The sequence below is a fragment of the Palaemon carinicauda genome, chromosome 28 (genome assembly GCF_036898095.1).
Source record: "Palaemon carinicauda isolate YSFRI2023 chromosome 28, ASM3689809v2, whole genome shotgun sequence".
NCBI classification, from domain to species: Eukaryota; Metazoa; Arthropoda; class Malacostraca; order Decapoda; family Palaemonidae; genus Palaemon; species Palaemon carinicauda.
Genome location: NC_090752.1, coordinates 67,368,200 through 67,386,660, shown reverse-complemented (window position 1 = coordinate 67,386,660; position 18,461 = coordinate 67,368,200). Strand labels below are relative to the sequence as shown.

The 18,461-nt window shown below is 33.8% G+C and overlaps 1 protein-coding gene across 1 annotated transcript in view; it reads left to right on the top strand.

Moving 5' to 3' along the window:
• The window catches only part of LOC137621875 (uncharacterized), a 34,596-nt gene extending 20,481 nt beyond the window's left edge, over positions 1 to 14,115 (top strand). Inside the window, exon 11 of the mRNA XM_068352381.1 lies at positions 13,818 to 14,115. Within this exon, the coding sequence (XP_068208482.1) occupies positions 13,818 to 14,115 (298 nt within the window). The remainder of the gene's footprint in view (positions 1 to 13,817) is intronic.
• The last annotated feature ends 4,346 nt before the right edge of the window (positions 14,116 to 18,461 follow it).

Below are 18,461 nucleotides of genomic sequence, written 5' to 3'. Positions count from 1 at the left end.
AGAAAACAGCATAGGAAAATACAATAATTATATATCCAATGATATTTCTAATATCTTTCCTTCCAGTGATAACGTAATATTTCCTTAGTAATGCAAAGAAAATTGATAAATTCAACAAAACATAAGGAAATTAAATTGATAAAGAATGAAATTTCAGCGAAACAATACGAAATGTTTCAATGTCTCTGTGATTATACAGTAATATATTTTAGCATTACGAATAACATTTAAAATCATTCTGTTGTTAATTAATTATCTCTTATATCGTATGTGATGGAATGTATTTGTAACTCACTTAGAATTTAATGGCATTTGATATATATATATATATATATATGTGTGTGTGTGTTGTGTATATATATATATATATATCCATATATGTACATAACTATATATATAATATATACACACATATATATATACACACACACACATATATATATATATATATATATCCATATATATACTTATCTATATCTATTATCTATCTATCTATATATATATATATATATATATATCTATATATATATATATACACACATATATATATACACACACACACCATATATATATATATATATTCCATATATATACATATCTATATCTATCTATCTATCTATCTATCTATATATATGTATATATATAAATATACATATATACATATCGATATATATATATATATATATATATATACATATCTATCTATCTATAGATATATAAATATATATGTATATATACAGTATATGTATATATATATATATATATATATTTGTATAAATATATATATCATGTATCTTTCTCTGTATAAACACACACACACACACACACACACATATATATATATATATATATATATATATACGTAAATAGCATTTTCATCAATAGTCAAAAGTTGTCTTATAAAAATCAAGGAATATTTCCCTTGTGTTTCCTGTAATAGGAAGTAGGAACTTCATCTGTTGTGCTCAACTGATGTCATTTATGAATTGTATCCTCTTTGACGTATTGTGAAATGTAAAAAAAAAAAAAATACTTTGAAATGTCATTGTTACTCCATTTACAAGAAGCGAATGACAGAGCCATCTATTGGAGACACGAGTGGTGTGATATGATGATGATGATGATGATGATTAAATTTCGTCTATTACAAAATCCTGCTTAATCAGGAAGCGTTTCAAACCATTTTACTTTTATCAGAAATTCACAACACATTGAAATTAATAAACAATAAAATTATAGATTTTGACGCATTAAAATACGAATTAGTGATATGAACTAGGCCTGCCATTTTATCCTTAATCACGCACCAAAAGTCAAAAGGCGATTTGACAACTTTGAGAAAAAATGGAAATTGCCTAGTTTTAGGCTTATTGAGAACTTAGGGAACTTTTGGGATACATTTGAAACTGCCTAATCATAGGGCTACAACCAACTTTGAAAAAAAAATTAAATTGCCTTCCTCTAGGCCTACTAACATCTCTGAAAAAAATAGATTCCCCAACTCTAGGCCTACTGACATTTTAGAAAAAAAAAATGAAACTCGCCTACCTCTAGGCCTACTAATATCCTCGATAAAAAAGGAAATTCCCACACTTCTAGACCTACTAATCTTTGAAAAAAAATGAAATTCCCACCTCTAGGCCTACTAACATCTTTGGAAAAAATGAAATTCCCACACTTCTAGGCCTACTATCTTTGAAAAAAAAAAAATTAAATTCCCCACCTCTAGGCCTACTAACATCTTTGGAAAAAATGAAATTCCCATACTCTAAGCCTACTAACATGTTAGACAAAAATTTGAAACTGCCTACTTCTAGGCCTACTAACTTAGGTCTAAAAACACCATTACATGGATTGATTACATCCCATGCTATCATAGCAGATACACTTAACTGAACTCAAGACTATTTTATAAAACTAAGAAAAATATAAAATACTCAAAAAATTGCCTGGTTTCAAAACGAGCCGACATAAAATTTAAATTTCTGAAATTGTTTACGGAGGAATTAATGAACACTTACTGAGATGAAGTTATAGTTTCTGCTTAGACGTGAATCAATATCTTTTATCCAAGAGTTAAATCCATGAGAAGGGGAGACAGGGTGTAACATACACGTAACACGCAAGTACACACGTGACCTTCAGGTTGTAATACACACGTAGCACACAAGTACACACGTAAGTTTTGCAGAACAAACTGATTACATCCTGTCATCGTTACACTCTATATGTCTTTTCAGGTGTACCTGTGGGTAAGGAAATTAGTTGTCAACAACAGCTAACATCGTAATAACCTATTTAAACAATTTTCTATGTTAAAAAACAATTTAAAAAGGTAAGCAATAATGAAAATTATTCAGGATATAAGAAATATGGGTCAGTTTCATCTATACTTCATGAACACTAAATTCTATATCTATTTGATTTACTTTATATATGTTTAAAAGATTTGTTCCTATTCACGTTTTTCTTAATGTTTTCATCAATTAATCTTGATTTTAATTAAGGATAACGATTATTTCTTAAACTAATATTTACATCAATGTAATATGAACAGTTGTACACGAAAATTCATTGTACACCTCACTCCGAGCTAGTGCACACTGCCACACTCTAACTGCATGACGAGTTCCTCTGTTTAGTCCCGCCACAACCTCTGCCAGAGATCTCTAAAGTATTTGTTCGGGTACTCACCGTGCAGTAAGGGTGGTACAGTTGGCTTCATTAATTCCGGTACACTTCATGGGAAACTAAGGACACGCTAGTGTACCAGAATTAATGAAGCCAACTGTACATTGTGCATTTCCTCAGAGTGGTGGGCCAGGAACTCCTGTGTCCAACTGTAAAATCACTTTAAGATAATAATTCTATTTAATTACTATGACGTATACGAAGCTCTGATAATGTCAAAAAAAAAAAAAAAAAAAAAAAAAAAAGGCGTCACAAATACTATATAGATTTTCAAATATAAAATGTAAGACGAAATAATAATTCGAAAAAATATAATTACAAATATATTTCCAGTTATGTCATCTGTTCCTTATCTCTAGGCCATATTTCTTTAAAGGGTTTCCCGTGATTAATAACACCGACAGGATATATCAGACAAAGGTCTCTCTCTCTCTCTCTCTCTCTCTCTCTCTCTCTCTCTCTTATCAAATTGACAGTTATTTATTTTGAGAGCTATTTTCCTTGATTATCTCATAATTGTTTTCGTATTTTTCTAATGAATTGCCATATGTATATTCATATTTATGTCTGTATATAAATATATATATATATATATATATATACATATACATATAATTATATGTGTGTATGTGTATGTATGTATGTATATATATATATATATATATATACATATATACGGATATATATATTTATATATATATATATATATATTATATACATATATACGGATATATATATTTATATATATATATATATATATATATACATATCCGTATACACGCACATACACATATATAATTTATATATATATATATATATATGTATATATATATATATATATACATATACATATATATACACAACAATAAATGCAGTTGTTTGTAGTTCACTGCAGAACAATGGCCTCTGACATGTCATTATTCATGTCTCGGATTTACCAAGTTCTTGCCATTTGTGTGTGTGTGTATATATATATATATATATATATCGGTCACGTTCAACTCTTCTCATTCCTTGGGAGGGAAAGAGGGAGTAGCCATAGCCTGGTGAGAGCGAGAGAGAGATATGCGTGTGTGTGCATATCTATCTAAATATCAGTAGCCGTCTTTTTTGACGGGTTGTGTACACAAGTAAAACTAAAAGGACCACGTATGAAAAACAATAGCCATATAATAGAGCCAGAATGAGGACGAGTGGAGATTGAAATAGAAGATTGAGTGATCCCCGAATTGAAAGCCTGAGAGGAAGGAAGGAAGGAAATAGAAGACTCTTAGGATCGTATTAGTCGGGAGGACTTGAAGGCTTTCGGGGAAAATGGCCAGAGACCTCCTTCAGTTGATCGACTGAGACCTAATTGGATTCTCCAAAATATATTGAGCTCAGCCAAAAAAAAAAAAAAAAAAAAAAAAAAAAAAAAAAATTAAAAAAAAAAAAAAAAAAAACTCAAATGACAGCCGAGAAAAAAAAACACTGAAGGTTAATTGATGGAAAGTAAAAGGTTGAGGAGAGGAAAAGAAAATAGGTCTTTTCAGGGTATTATGATAAATAAATAGCCCAGGAGAAATATTAATACCTCAGTTTACCATCCATCATGCACTAATGATTATAATAGTGGGGGAAAAAGGATAATCGTAAACACTAAGGAAAAATTACTCCTTTTAGGATATTAAGCAAATATTTTACTAAGATCAAAGATTTTTGTTTTATTAGAAAGTATATAACATATAGAAACATTATTATTATTGCAGTTCAAAACCTAACATATATCAATTTCTTTAACTTTACAATCTAGTGAATACTTCTTACCAGAAATATCAACAACAAATGCAGCCGTTTCTAATCCACTGCAAGACAAAGGCCTCAGACATGTCCTTACTCATGTCTGGGGTTTGGTCAGTTTTCATCACCGCGCTGACCAGCGTGGATTGGCGATGGTGGGAGACTTTAGTCTGGTCGATCACAGCAAACCAACCTTGTATGGGTGGCCCTAAGTAGTACAGCTTTGTTGATCATGGCGATACCCAAACCCTTTCACCACGTTAATGTCTCCTGAATCAAAAAAATATAAGCCAAAGTATATAAGAAACTACTATTTTCGTTGAAACTATTTCAAAATCTCTATAAAGACCCCAGCAATCTGAACTCGGTTTAATAGCAAGTTCATATTATTAGAAACATATTTTGAACATAGGGAGATGTATTTATAGGTGGCAAGTATTCTAATTTGATATTATTTTTTAGGTAATTTAAGCATGTAAATGGTGCGCTTTGTGAGGGGTGTTGAACGTACTGTTGAGGAGACCTCTGTGTAAGAGTACAGTATACAGTCACTGATGATGTGGCAGGTGTTACTGCATATGAGTGATCCATTATTACTCACTGGTATGAGAAAATGGTCAATGGTGATATATTATATACATATATCAACCAAAATGGCATTTAATACCGAATTCTAGCTTTAGGAACGTATATCCACTGGAAATGAATTTATAATAAATGCTTCTGGTTGGGCAGGATTGGAACCTATCTGGTAAAATCGTCCCAGCAGGTATGGTTTCGGCTCAGGGCATAGGTTCGAATCCTTGCCCAGCCAGAATCATTTATCATAGAAGAGTTTCTAGTGGATATACGTTCCCAAAGGTAGAATTCTGTATTAAATGCCATTGTGGTTGTTATTTACATTGATTAAAATCACGAGTGTTAGTGATACATACACAACCACACACATACACGTGTATATATATGTATATATATATATATATATATATATATATACATGTGCATACGTATATGTAAATGTATACATCAGAAAAATCACAAAGAAATTATGGAAATTAAGGACTTCTCAGGCACACGACATGAACGCAAGTAAACATTTTGCTCTTCTTCTTCTTCTTCTTGTGAGGAATGAGCTCCGAAATGAAGCTTGGAAATTGAACGTTGAGCTTAATGAGCTGGGAGTGTCGCAAACACATAACAAAAGATGATTATGATGGTTAGAAGCAAGGCGGAGTTCTCCTCTGGTATCTTGTTAAGACCAGGAAAAGAATGTAATGCCTAAGTAACATATGAAGATCAAGGTTTGTGTTATTTCTTGCGAATTACATTTCGCTTTTTAAGATTCTTGGAAATTTATTTTTTTCTGAGAGAAGGATGAAGATTTTATTTTTTCTGAGGGAAAAAATTAAGATTTCTTCTAAGAAAAATGAAGATTTTTCATGGAGAAATAATGAATATTTTTATCTGAGAAAAATAAATTTTTTTTTCTAAGAATTTTTAATCTGTAAAATTACTTTTTTTGGAGATTTTTTTTTGCTTAAGATAAAAACTTTTTTCCCGAGACAAAAGTGGAAATTTTTACCAAGAGAAAAATTATTTTTTTTTTTATTTCTTTTGTAATTTTTTTTATTCAGCAAGAATTTAGGCCTATGATATACCAGTCCTTAGATTTTTGTTGAGAGAGAGAGAGAGAGAGAGAGAGAGAGAGAGAGAGAGAGAGATAAAATACCCAGTTTTTAAGCGAAAGCGAAATTAACACTTAAATCATTTCGAAGATTTCGATGACAAAAAAGGTGTAAAAAGTCGAGAAAAATCAATGACATGCAAAATTCTCTCTCTCTCTCTCTCTCTCTCTCTCTCTCTCTCTCTCTCGCCAACAAACCATTGTTCCAAGACAAATAAAAAAAAATTGAAAAATAAAATTATAAACTTTTTCAAAAATATTCTTTTCCGAAATCTATCGAAAAGAAAATGTTTTTTGTGGCTGAAAACAAATAGAAAAAAAAAAGGTGAATCAAAGCTTTTTTTGATGTTTTCTTCCAAATTTGTTGAAAAATTATGAATAAAATAATAAAGACAGATGTAGAATCTTAAAATACTTTTTAGTAATGTGATAAGTTTCCCCCCCAAAATGCAGTCTTCTATACGTTCAATCTAATACAGTTGAGAGAGGAGAGAGAGAGAGAGAGAGAGAGAGAGAGAAATAAATTTCATAATGTCATTCTAAATGTAATGCAGAGAGAGAGAGAGAGAGAGGAGAGAGAGAGAGAGAGAGAGAGGAGTATTGAAAGACTAAATTTTCAAGTGTTAATCTAGCATGAAGCAGAGAGAGAGAGAGAGAGAGAGAGAGAGAGACCTTGTTCATTGCTTCCAGAGGCTTTTCCTTCCGGAGGCCAAATCTTGCAATGAGCGTTTATCGCCGCTTCTGTGCAGAACAATACGACGCTTCTTCGTGAAAAGTTATAATTTGCCAATTGTAAAAACAAAGTTACATACCGCTTCCCGCTTCCAACCTCCCGATTCCTTTTGTTTCCACTTCATCGGAAAATTCGGGGCAGACCATAAGTGAAAGTCATACGGCTGGTTTGCTGAAAAAATAAAAAATAAAAGACTTTGCGCTAAGACTCTTCAGATCGGCTTTGCTTTGTTCTCGTGTGATATCTTGCAGTAGACGAACTTGCTGTTTTGCTTGTGTAAATACACAAATAAACACACACACATATACATATATATATATATATATATATTATATATGTATATATATATATATATATATATCTTTATATATATATGCACACTGCATACATATATATATATATATATATATACACACATATATATATACACAACACACACACACACATATATATATATATATATATTTCCGGTCACGGTGAGCAGCATTGCCAGACGTATAACTACTCTGTCTCTCCCCGCCCCTCAGTCATGGGGGAGAGGAAGTAGTCACACCCCTGATTTGAGAGGGGGGAGGGGGTAACCCGAGACGTACACCCGGAAATCACAATCTCCCACAAACTGCCGTAATGTAGCTAGGAAAAAAAGGGGGGGGGGGGGATTGAATCTCTGTGTGTGCACATCTATGTAAATATTTAACCGTCCTTTTTGACGGGTCGCGTACAGTAGGAATAATATAAAAACCTAGCTTGGAAAATTGATGTTTTTTCAGATCGTGACATGCTGTACAAAGAAAGAAGAAAAAAATAAATAGTATCTTGTTTCTCAAACTAGGGTTGTAGCTTGGCTATTAATAATAATAATAATAATAATAATAATAATAATAAAAACGATTTTCTATACAAAAAAACAATAACAGTAATGACTTTATAAAAAAAAAATTAACAATAACAACAAACAAACAGACAAAACACATAAAAGTGAGAATAGTGGAAGAGTAATGACTTTCTATAGAAAAACAACAACAAGAACAAGGCGATGCCCTCGAGTGGCGCACGGTAAGCATCCTGAATAATTTCGGCCAGGAGATCCCAAAGGATTATGAGGGAGCGCCCTTGCAAATTGTGTCAGGTGAATGTTACCTTTCGGGCGCTACTAATAATACATAGAATTAATGACAACCGCCGAGGGCCTTCTGCTGTGGTTGTCTTGGGCCATTTTAATTGGGCATTGCGAAGACAATGGCTGTTGGTACAATTCTGTGGAGGTAATAACATTCCACAATAGGCCCTTCAGCCAAGTCAGTCAATAATAATCTAAATCTCGCGGTTTGTCTGAAAGGGATGTGTTCGAAAACATTAGCGTGTGGTAAATTAATTTTAATTAATAATTTATATCTTCCTGTTCTATATTGCAATTGTCTGAAGGGGATGTATTCTAAAAGATAAGTGTATACAGAATTTATTTTAATGAATAATTTATAGCTTTTTGTACTATATAGCGATTGTATGAAAGAGCGTACATGAAATTTATTTTTGTAAATAAGAGGGGAAATAAGATAGCTTCTTTGAAAATGAGATAAATTAATGAAGAAATGAGATAGCTTTTTGGAAATTAGATGAATTAAAGGGGAAATGAGATAGCTTTGTTGATATTAGAAAAACTAAAGGAAAAATGAGACAGCAACTTTGAATAATAATTTTGGTTTTACATTATTTAAATGTATGAACATAATTATTTTTCGTGAAATGGTACTTTTATCCATATTGAAATAAACTACCAAAATCTACAATATATAAATATAGACATCAGCTGAGTAAATTTTGTTTACGTAGATTGTATCAGTACAACTGTGTTTTAGCCATGTTTGTAGAAATGCAAATTTTTTATGGACACCACAAAAAGGGAAATAAAATATAAAGGTCTCGCCTTTACGATTTTAAAAAGATAAAATGCGTCCTAGAAAACCTCTGCTACAAAAAATGAGTTTTCATTAGGCACATTAAAAATACCGTAATATATGTGACGTCTTTTGCATTTTGTAAGAGTATCATATATTCATGAAGAGGGAAGTAAAGTTACGTCAAACTCGAAATAAAAGAAAGCAGTAACAATAATGAATTCTAGATTGTTTTATATAATTCTTAAGGTAGTGAAGTATATGTAATTTACATTAAACATAGGGATGATTACATAATATAATTTGAAATAGTAAGAATAATTACTATCCTGATCAATTAAATAATTTATTTGATATTTTTAATATATTTTGTGCAATAAAAAAAGATAATGGTGAATTTTGATAATGGAGTCTTAATAATTTGGAAATTAAAAAACATTGTGAATAAGTACTGTAAATTTGATAAAAAATCATTTTATGTTATTGTCATATCATTACTACTACTACTACTACTACTACTGCTACTACTACTACTAACTACTACTACTACTACTACTACTACTACTACTACTACTGCTGCTGCTGCTACTACTACAAATAAAAATTATTTTCAATAAATATTGCAAATAAGTTTATAAGATATACATATCAATATTATACTTACAACAACAACAACAACTACTACTACTACTACTACTACTAAACAACAAATAATAATAGTAATAATAATAATAATAATAATAATAATAATAATAATAATAATAATAATAATAATAATAATAATAATAACAACAACAAACTATCTCAATTTTCATACTACGGATCTATCCTGCGAGCAATAAATTGCCTCAGAAAAAAAAAAATTATTTATAAGAATCACTTGTGGACTGCAGGTAATGGAAAGTTGACGTTGCCTCAAGATTTATAACTTTTGTCACAAACATCAAAAATCTTTCTTGTGAAAATAAAAAAAAGCCCCGGCGATTATTGACAAAATATGATATATATTTTTCTTCGATATAAAACTTTTATTATTATTATTATTATTATTATTATTATTATTATTATTATTATTAAGAATAATAATCATAATTATTAATATTTTATTATTATTACTATTATTATTATTATTATTATTATTATTATTATTACAAGCTAAGCTACAACCCTATTTGGAAAAGCAGGATGCTATAAGTTCAAGGGATCCACCGGGGAAAAATAGCCCAGTGAGGAAATTTTCGGATTTCAAGAAATCTCCGCTGAATGAGGCCCTTCCGTTGAGCCCTTAATACAGGTCATTACTTTCTCTGAAGTGATGGTTACTTTTCTCTTTAAACAAAGACATTTTCCTTTCGGCCTTCTGCATTCTCCATCCCGACCTTCATTTTCTGAGCTAATTTTAGTGAATTTCATTTAATGGTTTAGAGGTGTAAAAGCCGCTCGTGAATAGCAGGGGGCTGTGACATTGCCTTATCAAGTAGGATGATGCCCTAAAGACTGACCATATATATATATATATATATATATATATATATATATATATTATATATATATATATATATATATATATATATGTATATATATACAGTATATATATAAATATGTATACATATATTCATATATATATATTATATATTATATATATATATATATATATATATATATATATATATATATATATATATATATGATCAGCACCAAAGCCCCCCTCTCCACCCAATCCAAAACCAGGGAGGACCAGGCAATAGCTACTGATGAGTCAGCAAATAGAGCCATAGACTCCCACAAACGCCCCCCATCCTTAGCTCACAAGGATGGTGAGGTTACAGCGACCAAAGGAACTAACGACTTTTTCATTCGTTTCGTTCCTACTCTAATCTTAACTGCAGTGAAAGATACATTTTCTGGTAATACAACTGTTTCGTATATTTCAAAAAGTGTCATAAAAATCTTCGCTTTTTTGAGCCAGTGTTATGTAATATTAGTGTACCCGAACTGTCAAAAGGTGACGTCTGTATATTTAGATTGATATGCGCACACACGTACACACACACACACACAGATACAACCCTTGTCCCCTCCTTCCCCTTTCCTAGCTCCAACCCGATTGTTCGACAATTTGTGGAAAGGTGTTGTTTCCGAGTGTACTTCTTGGGGTACACATCTCACCAGGGTATGATTACAACCTCTTCCCGTGAGTGTGACAAAATATATATATATATATATATATATATATATATATATATACATATATACATATATATATATATATATAAATATATACATATATATAAATATATATATATATATATATATATATATATATATATATATATATATATATATATATATTCAAACACTTCCTTTTTATTATATAGGGGAGATTTGCTTAACAGTAAGAAATACAAAGCAGAAAAGGAAAAGCCAAACTTTTGACTTATGTAATAAATAGAATTGTATCCTTTTCATAATTGTATTTTACAATCAATATAAAGCCATAATACTCTTGCATTAAGACTATATTACTCAATCAACATCTAGGTAGGAGTGGTATAATGTTTGAGCTGCGTTGCCATATCTTCTCGTGCTTTCACCGGCCAAGCATTTGAGACTGACTGACGTGAATGGAAATGTGGCAACCCTGTAATCCCTTTTAAACCTCAACTCTTTGTAGGTAAAGGATATGTTATGAAATGTGAAAATTAATTGCATGCAACGTCAAAAGAGATTTAGAAATGTATCTATAATATATGATGAATAATTTTACTATTACTAAAATATTTCATTAATTGTTAATTATTTCTCCGATCGTTTATCTATATCCTTTCCTCACAGGGATATTTTTCCCTGTTGGAGTCCTTGGGCATAGGGCATCTTGCTTTTCCAACTAGGGCTGCAGCTTAACTAATAATAATAATAATAATAATAATAATAATAATAATAATAAAACAATAATGATATGTATATACGGTCAGTCTCTAAGGCACTCTCCTGCTATTTAGGGCAATGTCACTGTCCCTCGCCTCTGACATTCATGAGTAGCCTTTGAATTAGTAAACCAGTGGAATTTTTGTGAGCATAGAAATCATATAAAACTATTTATAGCTTCAAATCCCATCAGTACTTCTAGGCTTTTGGTTATTTATTTTCCTACAAGATTTCATTTCTAGCATTTAACTCAAACAAGGCAACTCTCTCCCACATTCCCGATAAACATTAAAGATGTAAATCTCGTATAATGATGTTGACATCCTGAATTTTTCCCCAAAGTTTCCCTTAATTAAGAAAATTGCTTCCCCTTTGTCGAGGAGGGAAAGGAAAAAAGCCCTTTTGAGTTTTCCCTCTGGTCGTTGGTACCTGTTTGTTTATTCACCTAAAGTAAACAAACCCACACAAACAAACAAACAAATATTTCGTTTCCTTATGTTACCTCCTGAGCTGCGGGTAATATATTCCAGAAAACTTTCTTTCATCATCTTGATTTTATGGCGAGATTGAATCGATCTATGAGATGTAAACGGAAGATAACAAGTCTCTCAAAAGGGGAAGAAAAAGTCTCAGGTGGATGAAAAATGTTAAGCTAATGATGATAAAACTTTTTCTGACTATATACTAATACTAATTTTTTTATTACCATAAGTCGACCAATCCCAACTAAATCTATTACTCCTTTGATAATATAACTTTGGAGATCAAATATAAGGAAATTAAATGAAAATCTTAAAACTACATTGACCTTATTGAATTATATATGAACTGTCGTATAGCAACATTTTTCAACATTTGAGTTTGAAATATTATAATAAGTACTCTCTTTTTTTCTAAACTGGCAGAGATTTTTTCTTACTAATGATTAATTGATTTTTTAACTTACATTTATTCCAATGGGTGATTAAAATGTTAACCATGTTTATAATGAAATATAATAACTACTTTTTTCTGTACTTGCATAAATTGTTTTTTTAATATTGATTGATTGATTTTTCAACTTACATTCATTCCAATAGGTGATTAAAATGTTAACCATGTTTATAATGAAATATTTTAATAATTATTCTTTTTTTAAACTGGCAGAGATTTTTTTCATAGTAATGATTGATTGTTTTTTTTAACATTCATTTCTATCGGTGATTAAAATGTTAACCATGTTTATATTGAAATGTATTTTTTTTTATGATTTTCTTCAAAATCTATAATGATTTCTGTGACATTTTATAAAGAGATTTTATTTTTTTGCAGAATAGTTAATCATTTACGTTATGCTTATACACACGAGTTAATGCTTTGACTGAAAATATTAATTGCCTATTTCGTTGATAGCAATTAGCTAAAATAAACGTAATATTAAATACCTAGAATACTTTCGAGTATTATAAAATTTCCCCCTTTTTTTCATATCAATTCAACCTTTTCTCCGCATTTCCTGACATATATATTTACTCATGTCCTGCTTAAAGTCTCATAGGTTTAGTTTAAATAGGTCTAGGTCATCTCTGGTCCCCACAGGAACCTAACAATGCTGAGACAAAGGAGTTGTGCTAACCATATCCCTTTCCCCTTGATAATGATCTCATCTACACGTGGAACTTCCTTAATATCACCCTTCAGGTATCATTTCCGAAACTATTTTATCATCTGATTCGTGATATTCTTCAGGCAGCTTATTTTCAAAGCACTATTGGTAAATAATTTCAGTGAAGCAATATTGGGTCATAATAGATTAAGACGCAATTCTACTTTCTCATCCTTGTTTTCTTAGCGTTTTCACTTAAGGCCCCTGAATACACTTAAACGTGGCTTTAATGCATGTGCAGCAAGCAGTGGATATGCAAATGAAGAAGGATGCCTTTCTTCAATTCTGTAACTGTCAACGGACCCCACGTAAAAGTGTCGTTTAATATAACAAGCTAATTTCATGCAATTGTCACCCTTATGTGAACCCCTCGGATCCTATATATATATCTGTGCTTTCGCTGGAATAAACTTAGCTGTTAAGGAGCGAATCTCTTATTAATACCTCCTCCGCTCACAGCACATTGGTGACCTACCGAGTGCCTCAAACACCCAGCTTGTCTCCTAGATCAATGCTGCATCTACTGTATCCTCCGACGATGTCCACCACCGACCCCGACTCATCTGTCCACACAGCCACAGAGAGGCTCAGACCCATCACCAGCAGACACGTTTGCCTGGTTTCAGTTCTGCATGAAGGGTATGACACACTCAACCACCAAAGCTCATTATGGCTTAGCCGTGATCCCGATGACACCTTCCCAGAAATCATTCCTCCTGGAACACTATTCACCATTGCTAGTCACCCGTGTAGCTAAGATGTTTTAGCTCTCTCAACAACTGTTAGTGGATCAAAAGGCATAGATAGCTATCAGGAAAACGATTAGCCACTTTCAGTCTGCTGCAGACGGTTCTCTTCGTGAAGTGAACCTACTTCATGCCCTTTGGGCATAACGCCTGCTGAAACCAGTGCAAGTCATCCTTCTCATGACCAGATCCGACTTCCTTATGGACAGCCACTTCCCCACAGTCAAAAACTCCATCAAGAACTCCACTCCTGACAACCATACGACTGCAACTGAAGTGGAGGTGAATTTTGTAGGATATTGACAACCACCTCGCAGCAAGCATGGGCAGCAACAAAGCCACCCATCACCTACCATCACATCTTAAAGGGCACGTCCTTCATCATCTGTAAGGACCACATGTCCCTTGTACACGCCTTCACTTGACAGTCTGACATCTAGTTCGCCCACCAGCACCATCATCTCTCTATCATATCTTAATTCAACTGATATAAATTATTCATAAAAATAAATTTTATGTACGCTAATGTTTTCGAATACATCCCTTTCAGACATCTCTGGTCAACTGAATCCTGCTACCGATGCCCTTCCCAGAAACAAGCTGGTTGCCGTTCATCTGGGAATGTATTACAAGGCTTTGGAAGAAGCCCAACGAAAGAACCCCGAATATTAACCTGCAGGATATCCTGCATTTATCTCTACTTGAAAAACATTGCTCTCAAAAGCTTTAATGCCACCCTACTCTGTGACGTCAGTACTGGTAGGACACACCAATGGATGCCTGGTCCCATGAGCTGATCGTTGTTTCAATTGATCCATTGCCTCTCATTCCCCTCACACTGATCTGTTGCACAGCTACTTGAGTCTAAGTTCATATGGCATGGCAACACAAAAGACGACGAGGCAATATTGGGACCACGCCCGTATTTCATGTTAAACTTCAAAAATGCATCGACAAGGATTTGGGTGTGGGTACTTTTCACCAACTCCACCATAATTTTTCTTGTATTCCCTTCGACTTGGTTGGCCCCCTACCAACGTCACAAGGACACCGTTACCTTTTGCACAGACATCAATTGCTCCACTTGCTGGCCTAAAGCCATCCAACATGAAAGATGCAGCATCCGTTCCATGTACTGCTACCTAACTTTCTGGATGGATAGCAATGTTCGGAATCTCAGAGCATATCTCTTCCGACAGGAGTGCCATTTTCATCTCTCTTTAGGTCTCTTTAGGAAATCTTTAGGGCCTCTTCTTGGTATCACCACACATCAGACTACCGCTAACGGAATTGTGGAACGTTTCCATCATACCCTCAAAGCAGCTTTGGTGTACCGCTGCAACAACTCCAGTTGGTTTCCACTACTTCCCTGGGTCCTCCTCATACTGAGGACCACTCCCCACGACACCATGGATGTCACGGCGGAACAAATGGTATACGGTGACCTGTTGGTTGCCCTTGTGCATTTTATTTCTGCCTTCCACCTCCTACCGTGGGATATACAAGCCCCCATCAAAGCGCAGCATAACAAAACACCTACAAACTGCAAGCCACCATTTACGACCCCATATATTTGTCATCCGTCATAATCCAAAGGCTTTCATCCTCAACGTTCGTGTAAAGAGAATTGGATCACCATTGATTACATTTAACCCGCATATCTCCAGCAAGACGACCCAAAACAGTACGACTCTCTAAAGCAGGTCACCTTCTTTCAAATGCTTGTCTGCTTCGGGTGTGTGTGTGGGGGGGGGGGTGGCCTTATTGTGCACGTGCAGCGAGCAACGATACCGTATCTACGTTTTCTTCAATGGTATTGAAGACATCCGTTCTTATGTTATCTATTTTGGTGCCAGTGTCAACCTTATGGACTGTCATCATGCCATTATCATCCTTATCTGACCTCATTGGGACCTATAGATGCCTGTGTTTCCTTTGGAATAAAGTTAGTGCTCCCGTCATATGACAAGTGGCCTTGAACCAATGTAACTGCAAAGGTCAGTTCAAGAGATATATGAGAAGTTTATTTACACTTGTCCAAAAAAGAAAGCGAAAGACGAAAAGCCTTTTGGATATTGACATTTCAATGATAAAAATGAATGAGCCGGTCCTGTTTGCACTCGGTTTGAAAATGCAGGTGTACTGTAAGCATTCTCTGTGCTTAGATTTAACGATGTTGACTTCTGAATAATTCATCTACGGCTTCTAATTACCTGAATCTCATTCTTGCCAAGAGAAGGCGAGAAAAAACTGCTGTTGTTCTTTCTTGTTCTAATCTCTGTTATAAAGATCTACGAATTACTTTGTTCACCAGAGATATTTACAGGAGGTTAAGACAGGTTGTCGAATTGAGAATTATTTAATGTTAGACTAAATTATAGATCTCATTTGCATTAATATTCAATCAAGTATGGAGGTTAAGTGAGATTGTCGAATTGATAATTATTTAATATTAGACTAAATAACCTATAGATCTCATTTGCATTAATATCTAATTAACTATGGAGGTTAAGGTAGGTTGCCGAATTGAGAATTATTCAATATTGGAATAAATAAGCTATAGATCTCATTTGAGTTAATATTTAATCAACTATGTAGGTTAAGGAAGATTGTCGAATTATTTAATATTAGACCAATTAAGCTATAGATCTCATTTGAATTAATATTTAATCAATTATGAAGGTTATGGAAGGTTGCTGAATTATTTAATGTTAGACCAAATAAGCTATAGATATCATTTGCATTAATATTTAATCTACTAAAAATATATGAAAAGGATTTAAATAATTTGCTCAAGGATTTAATCAATGAAGCGTAATGTTAGTGTCTGCGATAGATGAAATAAAAGACATAAGGTAAAAAATTTCTTCGTTTTAAGAGCAAGTATTTAGAATTAATTTTAAAATATTTAGAAAAACAGGAGGTTTGTAACACTTATCCTAACTATACACAGTTAAAAATTTGTCGTAAAACTGGTAAAAACCCTGGAAAAAATGTTGCTTAGTATTTCAGTTTTAAAAACATATTGACGTTAAGGAGTGATAATATTACGGTCTGTACCAACCGTGTGTCACACGATCGTACATAGTAACGACATTTTATTTTGTGTATATATTATGCTTGTATCTTCGCTCTCCCCTCGCACTGATAAGGACCTGAAATAACATGTCTGTTTTTCTCACCGTTAACTGTTAACTGGTGCGGTGTCGGTTGAACATGAAATTTCCTGTTGTCTTTTATGCCTTTTTTGCATGGGGTTTATGTATATAAAAACGGATGTTCTGTAATAAAGTTACTCAGTTGCTTTCATCCTGCCTTTAAGTCACAACCTTCTCTCGGCCCGTCACATTGGTGACCCCGGAGTGACTCACTCCTCCCACATTCACCCCCCCCCCCCTCACTGTTACTATGACGCCCTCAAAACATACCTTCTGCAGCAGTACTCGCCGTCGCCAGCCGCATGTGTAGCAAAGCTTTTTCAGCTCTCTCAACAACCGTTAGGTGACCAAAGGGCTTCGCTCGCCTGCAACCTGCTGCAGACGGCTCTCCTCGTGAGGTGACCCTACTGTTTACCCGAACCTGTACACGCTGCCATACCCAATGTCGATAGTGTACCCATAAAGGACTTGATGATCAAAGCCCACGCCCTTATGGACACCCACTTCATGACCTTCAAGACCTCCATCACCACCTCCACTCCTGACGAAGAGGACACCTATTCAACGTCAACCGAAGCTGACGTGAATGCCGTAGGACACACGTCTATGAATGCCGTAGGACACACACGCCTATGAATGCCGTAGGACACACACGCCTATGAATGCCGCAGGAAACACACGCCTATTAATGCCGTAGGACACACACGCCTACCCTGTGACGAGCCGGAGTGGCGACAAAGCCACCCGTCCTCCACCACTAACTTGCGTCCCAACCAATGACTTCTACAGCCAGTCACTGCCGCCCATCAACCGCAGTTTTGCTATTACCACTCCAGATCAGGGCGCTCTATTTAACATGTACAGTATGTCATTTTTAGGGGGGGAGCCGTGTACCAACTGTGTGTCACACAATCGTACATAGTAACGAAATTTCATTTTGTGTATATATTATGTGTGTATCTTCGCTCTCCCCTCGCACTGATAAGGATCTGGAATAACATGTCTGTTTTTCTCACCGTTAACTGTTATTCGGTGCGGTGTCGGTTGAACATGAAATTTCCTGTTATGTCTTTTATGCCTTTTTTGCATGGGGTTTATGTATATAAAAACGGATGTTCTGTAATAAAGTTACTCAGTTGCTTTCATCCTGCCTTTGAGTCACAACCTTCTCTCGGCCCGTCACAGGTCATCAACCCGGA